The sequence below is a fragment of the Sorghum bicolor genome, chromosome 1, assembly GCF_000003195.3.
Source record: "Sorghum bicolor cultivar BTx623 chromosome 1, Sorghum_bicolor_NCBIv3, whole genome shotgun sequence".
In the NCBI taxonomy this organism is placed as follows: domain Eukaryota; kingdom Viridiplantae; phylum Streptophyta; class Magnoliopsida; order Poales; family Poaceae; genus Sorghum; species Sorghum bicolor.
Genome location: NC_012870.2, coordinates 23,829,736 through 23,837,605, shown reverse-complemented (window position 1 = coordinate 23,837,605; position 7,870 = coordinate 23,829,736). Strand labels below are relative to the sequence as shown.

The following is a 7,870-nucleotide window of genomic DNA, read 5'->3' as shown; positions in this document are numbered from 1 at the left end:
CTTAAACTTTGCATATACGCAATTGTCCTCAACGTTCTCTTTAAACCCAAACTTTCTGATTGTCTTATCAAACTTTAAATACCACTGCCTGGATGCTTGCTTTAATCCATAAATGGATTTCTTCAGGCGACAGCCCATTCTTTCTTTGCCTGTCACAACAAAACCTTTCGGTTGTGCCATGTATACTCTTTCTTCTAGATCCCCATTGAGGAAAGCTGTCTTCACATCCATTTGATGCAATTCTAGATCAAAATGTGCCACTAGGGCCATTATGATTCTAAAAGAGTCCTTGCTCGAGACGGGAGAGAATGTTTCATTATAATCTATCCCTTCTCGCTGAGTAAAACCCTTGGCTACCAGTCTTGCTTTGTACCTTTCTATGTTCCCTTTGGAGTCACGTTTCACCTTGTAGACCCATTTGCAGCCTACTGTTTTGGCTCCTTCAGGAATTTTCTCTAGGTCCCAAACTTTATTGGTACTCATAGACTTTAATTCATCTTCCATGGCTTCTTGCCACTTAGATGCTTCGGTGCTCCTCATGGCTTCTTCAAATGAAGTGGGTTCATCCTCCATCTGAACTTCTTCGCATTCATAGACTATATAGTCATCTGGAATAGGAGACTTTCTCGCTCTTTGAGGTCTGCCAGAAGTTTCTGCTACTGGCATTTCTTCTTGAGGTTGCTCTTGTTGGGGCTGTTGTTCTTCGACTATGGGTTCATTCGGCTCCTGAGGGACAGGTTCCAAATTGGCCATAGGCGAAAAAGCAGCAGGTGTTGTCACTACTGGTGTAGATCCAACAACAACAGGCAGCGTAAAGTAGGGTTCTTGCACCATGGGAATGGGCACGAACACCCGCTTCTCTTCAAGGTTAATTTCTCGCGCTGCCTTGCTCCCCCTGATCATCTGATCTTCTAGAAAACTAGCGTGTCTCGTTTCCACAAACTTGGTATGTCTACCAGGGCAGTAGAAACGATAACCTTTCGACTTTTCTGGATAGCCAATGAAATGACAACTTACTGTTTTGGGGTCTAGCTTTCCTATGTTTGGGTTAAACACTTTTGCTTCAGCGGGGCTCCCCCAGACACGCAGATGGTTGACTGAGGGTTTCCTGCCGGTCCACAACTCATACGGGGTTTTAAGTACTGACTTGCTTGGAACTCTGTTGAGAATATGAATGGCGGTTTTTAAGGCCTCCATCCACAAACTCAGTGGCAGAGTGGAATAGCTCATCATGCTGCGTACCATATCCATTAGAGTACGGTTACGCCTTTCTGCTACTCCATTCTGCTGTGGGTCCCCTGGCATTGAATACTGGGCTACTATGCCATTTTCCTGTAAAAACCTTGCAAAAGGTCCAGGAACTTGTCCATAAGGGGTATGTCGACCGTAGTACTCCCCCCCACGGTCAGATCTTACTACTTTGATTTTTCTGTCTAGTTGGTTTTCAACCTCAGCCTTGAATATCTTAAATTTGTCTAAAGCTTCTGAGCGTTCTTTGATTGGATAGATGTATCCAAAACGAGAGTAGTCATCTGTGAATGTGATGAAGGAATCAAAACCATCCACAGATGTCACTGGAAAAGGTCCACAGATGTCTGTGTGGATCAATTCTAGTACTCCCATGCTTCGCTTAGCGCCTTTCTTTATGTTCTTTACTAACTTGCCTTTAATGCAATCAACGCATTGCTCTAACTCTGAGAGTTCTAATGGTGGGAGGATTGATTCTTTGACTAAGCGTTCTATTCTCCCCCTCGAAATATGGCCTAAACGACAGTGCCATAATTTCGATGAGGAATCAATTCTCTTTCTTTTCTTGCTAGCATCTGCGGGTATTGCATTCTCAGCATTATTACATTCAGCATTCACATTCTCAGACAAAGATAATAAATAAAGTTTGTCTTGTCGGAAGGCAAGACCCACACATTTATTATTTAACTGTAGCTTACAATCATTCTTGCTGAAATGGCAATCAAAACCATAGTCTGACAAACATGAAACTGAAATTAAATTTCTAGCTAAAGAGGGAACATAAAGAACATCATGCAACTCAAGGGTGAAGCCACTAGCTAAATCTAGAGATAAATTTCCTATAGCTTGAACTTCAGCTTCAACACCAGTGGCCACCTTAATCTGTCTTTCTCCTCTTTGAAGGGTTCTCCCTCCACTGAATCCCTGCAAAGAGTTTGCAACATGAACAGTTGCACCTGAGTCAATCCACCATGTGGATCTAGCATAACTTAGATATAAGGATTCATCAACAAAAGTTATAATGTCCTCACCTTTCACTAGGCAATGTTTCATGAACTTAGGGCAGTCATGCTTCCAATGCCCTGTCTCATTACACCATCTACAGCGATCCGGGTCCTCCTGCCTGTGCTGGTTGTCTTGCTTTGGGTGTGCTTTAGGCTGTGAAGTGCTTCCTCCCTTGTTCTGGGAGGTGGAGGCATCTGGAGCTTTCTTGTTGTAGAATGGCTTCTTGTTCTTTCCTTTCACAAAGTTCACAGAACCACCATTTGCATTCTTGAGCCTTTCTTCCTCTTGCACACACATAGCAATCACCTTCTCTAAATCCCACTCCTCTGGCTGTGTGTTGTAGTTAACAACAAATGTCTCATACTCTTTAGGAAGTGAGTTTAGAGCTAGGTGAATGAGGAAACCATCAGCGAGGGGCATCTTTAGCTTCTCTAACTTGGCTGCCATGGTGCTCATGCTCAGAATGTGCTCTCTCACACTCCCCCCTGTGAACCTCATGTTAGTGAGTTTCTGGATCAGGGTGGAAGCATGAGCTTTGGTGGAACCAGTGAACTGATTCTTCACTTTCTCAAGATATTCTTTTGCTGTGTCACATTCTGGGATTGCACCTCTTAGGCCCTCTGTGATGGTTTTCTTGATGACAATCTTGCACTTGCGGTTTGACTTTTCCCACTTGTACTTCTCAAGATCATACTTTGCTCTGATGGGAGCAAAGTCTCGCTTCCGATTAGCAAAAGCTTCATCGGTCTCATTCTGAGCCCTTTCGGGCTCCTCTGGCTCAGTGGGCTTTGGCTCCTGAAGAGCCAAATCTATCTCAGCAAGTGCTAGAGCAGCATCAAGTTCCTCGCGCCACAGAACATAGTTCTCTCCCGTCAGCTTTGGGATTGCACTGATGAAGTGCATCGCATTGAGTGCTTGGTCTGAAATTAAATATGAGAAAATAGTGAGAACATTAACATTAAATCTAGGAAAAAATAAGTGCATATCTTAATTTAACGTTGGTCAAAATCAAGATATACAAAAGGTTAACTCTCTACATAAATTCTAATCACCGTTGGGCAGAATAGAATATATGCATAAAATTAGAACTCGAAATCTGCAATATTGCTATTATTAACGTTGGTCAAAAAATAACAATATCACAAAAATACTGGGCTTTAAAAACTCGTTTCTCAAATTAAATATCCCGTTGGTTCAATTTAATAGGAGAATTAAAATATAACTTGCGCAGCGGAAAACGTTAATTTTCTTGCTATTTTCAGAAGCATAACTTGCTGACTGTGCTTTTCTAGATAATATACACGTTGGTGCAAATTAAATAGAATTTAAAACTGAGCAAAACATTATTTAAATGCTTCTGAAAATAAAATGGAATATGAAAAAGGAATTTCTGTGCTTAAACAGGCCGCGGCCAACGATTCGGCCCACGGTCGCTTGCGGCCCAGCTCGGTGCGCGGAGCAGCGCGCAGCGCCCAGGCCTGCCTTTTTTTTTTTTTTTCTTCGCTGACTGGAGGCTCGCGGCCCAGTTAGGCCGAATTTGGCCCAGTTGGCCAGCCGGCCGCTTGCTCTCCCCGCGCCCAGGCCGCAACCTGGGCCTGGGCCGGGAATCTACGCCCCCGCCTGGGCCAAAAGCGGCCCAGATCAACCGTGGCCGTTGATCAAGATCCAACGGCCGTCCTTCGATTTCGGGGAAACAAAACCCCCAGGCCGGCTCGCCCCTTGAAACCCTAGCCCTCATTCTTGCCGTCGCCTTCTCTCTCTTGCTCTCTCCAGCCCGCGCCGTAAGCAGTCGCAGGGACGCCGCAGCAGCAGCGCTTGCCTCGTCAGCCGAAGGGAGTGGCGCCGCCGCGGTTCCTATCGCCGGAGCGCGCGCTCCCACTGGTGGGTGAGCGCGCCGCCGTCGATGGGGTTCGCGTCGGTGCCCTGCGCCTGACGTCCACGCGGGGGATCTCCTCGGTCTTGACGCCTCGTCGATGGCCGACGGTGAGGCTGGGATGGGAAAGCACCAGGTAGAGCCGCCCTTTCCCCTTGCTGTAGAGTTAGGGTTCTGAAAACCCCTCCCCCGATCTCTCTTTTTTTTTTTCTTGATCTGGATTTCTCTGCTAAGTTTCTTGTGCTTACTGGGGTTAGGTTTCCCTTTCCCCGATCTGTGCTCGTTTGGATCTGGGCGTTAGGGTTAGGATGGTCTCGGTTTTGACTGAGTTAGGTTTAGGATTTTGAAAAAAAATCCCCTCTTACTTGCTGTTCTAGTCCCCGAGCCCGATCTACTAGTAGATCGGCCGATACCATTGATAGTTCTAACAGGATCTACTACTAGTAGCATGAACGGGGATTCGGGGTACAAAATAATAAAGACAGTGATATACATATGCACGCTAGATCTATTACAATGAAGTAGAACATGTAGATCTAAAGTGTAAGGTTTCGACCGTCGTTGCCGGCGGGTGCAGATGCAGCGGGGTCCATGGCGAGGGCGTTGACGCGGTTCCTGAGTAGATCCCGTCGTCCTTCAGGCCTCCACCGGCACTGACCGACGACGGCGTGGTAGGAGTAGAACGGAGGCGGCGCGGTGGTGCTTCCCGACGCCACTGCGCACTGCCGATCGGAAGGCCTAGGGTTTTGTCGAGTGGGGTTGTGTGCACGGCGAACTTCGTCTAACGTGCCTGCGGCCCCCACTCCTGTTTATATAGCGCAGCGCGTCGGGGGCCCACCAACCATGGATCGGTTGGGCGCCCCCGATCAGGGCGCGATCCAGGGGGTAAGAGGCCCCAGCCGTTGGGCTGGGCCTGAGATCAACCTAACAGTTCGTGTATTACACTGTAAGTATATGGGCAACCTTAACTTTTTTTTTAGACGGATGACATCTTCAATATTTAGCGCACTCACAATGCAGAAATTATAGTAGTTTTTATAGATATTAATTACAGTTGTACATGCAGAACGATGGTGGAGTACACAACAACTGCTTCAACCTTGATTGTGGAGGATTCCACGTTCAACCAAGCCCGTACGCGCTTGGAGGCGCATGGAACGGTGTCTCGCAGCTTGGAGGCGACAGATTCACCATACCGGTTAGCATACATAGAGTACGTGTACCCAATGCAACTCGATCGATCTGTCGCCCTATCATTCCATGTGTGATGCCATAATTTTTTCTTGAGTACTAGTATACATATACTCACGGGTGCATGCATGCATGCCTATAGGATCCTACGGAAGAGAAGTGGTGGGTGTCGGTGAAGGGGCACGACATCGGGTACTACCCCGAGAGCGTGTTCGACACTCGGTTCCCGGAGGCGTTCTACGTGGAGATGGGTGGGCGAGTGCTCAACACCAGGCCCGGCGGCAAGCACACCACTACGCCCATGGGCAGCGGCATGCCGCCGTGCGCCGGCTGGCGGTTCGCCGCCGAAGCCGGCAGCTACTACGCCGTCAACTACAACGGGGTGATATCTAACGACTGGGCCGACCGGACCGTGGTCACGACGCCGGGCTGCTACGATGCCAAACCCCGGGGCTTTGACAAGAATAAGGGTGGCTACTTCGTTCTCTTTGGAGGACCAGGAGGGATCTACTGCGACAAATAATAGCTACTCCAATAGGTACCCTATAGCTTGTGCATGGTACGTACGCACGCGCGGTGCCATATGCAAGCGTGTCAGTTGTTCTTAATTAGCTTCATCGTTCATTGATCGCAAATACTCCGTACTCCCACGAGCAATTCAAGACGCCGGTGGAACAAGTGCGTCGTGCATTTTCTTAATGTAAATAATAAATAATCCGTATTAGTTTACTTTATCAGAAACAGAGTCACATAATCTTTATCTTTACTAGTACGAAAAGTTGCCCCATGACATCTACCTTCTTGTCTTGCCACGTGTCCAGCTATCCACAAGGCCACATTCACCATCTATTCACAAAGCCACATTCACAGGGCCATAAAACGTAGTATACTGAATAAGCTTCTTACACCTTCCCACGTGTTCAACCATTCACAAGGGCATGTTCACCAGGCCACAAAACGTACTCGTAGCTTGTTTATTTTGCACAGCTCAAGCCATGTTTCTAGAAAGTGCAAGAGTTTTACATATTTTTCCATGATAGTGTACTATTCACTAGTACACAGAAGCACTATACAGGCGGTTCTCAACCCCTTTTCACAGGCGGCGCTGGGTGCCTGTGGAAATCAAGAGTTTCCACAGGCGGGTAACCTAGAACCGTCTGTAGAAATAGATTTCTACAGGCGGTTCAGCTATGCAACCCGCCTGTAGAAATGAACTTTCTACAGGCGGTTCTCATTATATAACCGCCTGTGTTAAAAATTTTAAATTTCTAAATTTTCCCACCAGAACCTTTTTTCATTTTATATTTTAATATGTACATACAACATATATATATATATATATATATATATATATATATATATATATATATATATATATACACGTAATATTCAAACTACTGAAGCCTAGAGATCATGTAAACCATTGCAACATGCAATTCATTTATATATACTGTTACTTTACATAAGGTTACATTAATTACAAACATGATCACACATCAAGATTTTTCTGTTACATGCATTAGAGGTTTCACCTCTGAAACCTCTGCTCTAATAACCGGATCGAGTTAGCTTAAGCCTACTAATCTCCCTTAGCGCTCCGTATTCAGGCTTTGCTAGGGCGCTGGTCCGATCGTGATATTTCCCTTCGCTGGGAATGACTTCTCGCAACATGAATTTGCAGAGGTCCTCAACTATGTTGTATAAAGTGGCTTCACTCATGCTCTTCGCCTTTTCAAAGTCTTTTTGCTGCACAGGAAGTTAGAAAACATCATATATTTAATGTTCATAATACATAATTAACAACCTTAATTACTTAGAGCATTAATTACCTTATAAGGGTTAGTCATATATCTTCCACCCTCTCTCATGAACTCACATACGTAGAATCCACAGTGGACCGATCCTAGTGGTTGCTTGTGACACTATATAAAGAAAAAGAGCATATTTGTGAGTTGCAACATGATGCGTATTCTATGTATATAGCTAGCGAGAATAACTTGGTAAACTTTCATACGTACCGGCCACTTATAAAAGAACCTCAAAGGCTGCCCCTGTATTCCTGACTCGCACTTTCCTCCTTTAATCTTATAATACCTATAGGCCCTATGATATCAAAAACATTCTGCAAGTTATTGTCAAACTCTTATAAAATTTTGTATGCATATTTTACTTAGCTTACCGTTCTAAGAGAGAAATGAATGGTGCATAAGTTGTTGGTTCATAGTCTGCGGAGTCTAGGACATGCACACGTCCATACTTGGGATTAATCATTAAGCAGATCCAGTGGTCCCTGAGAGAATGAACTTTGTGATCAAAGTGCGCATTTTAACTATTAATACGATGCATGCAAACTGACACTTACCTAAAGTGATATGGTGCGAATATTAATTCCCTGTCTTGAAACTCTAGCATTGTCATGGCTAGGTAGAGGCCGTAACTAGCTATTTGTTTCTTTTCCCTTTTCTTTATTTCGTCCTCCTGCTCTTTTGGATCCAAACCTTTTAAGGAGTCATGATCTTTTCCGATCCTAAAAGTGTGCTCGTCCTCACATAT

The 7,870-nt window shown here is 45.3% G+C and overlaps 1 protein-coding gene across 1 annotated transcript; it reads left to right on the top strand.

Annotated features, from left to right (window-relative positions):
• Positions 5,187 to 5,840, top strand: LOC8071394. The gene is made up of 2 exons (XM_021451031.1): positions 5,187 to 5,324; positions 5,460 to 5,840. The coding sequence occupies exons 1-2, from the start codon at positions 5,187 to 5,189 to the stop codon at positions 5,838 to 5,840; spliced, it is 519 nt and encodes a 172-aa protein (XP_021306706.1).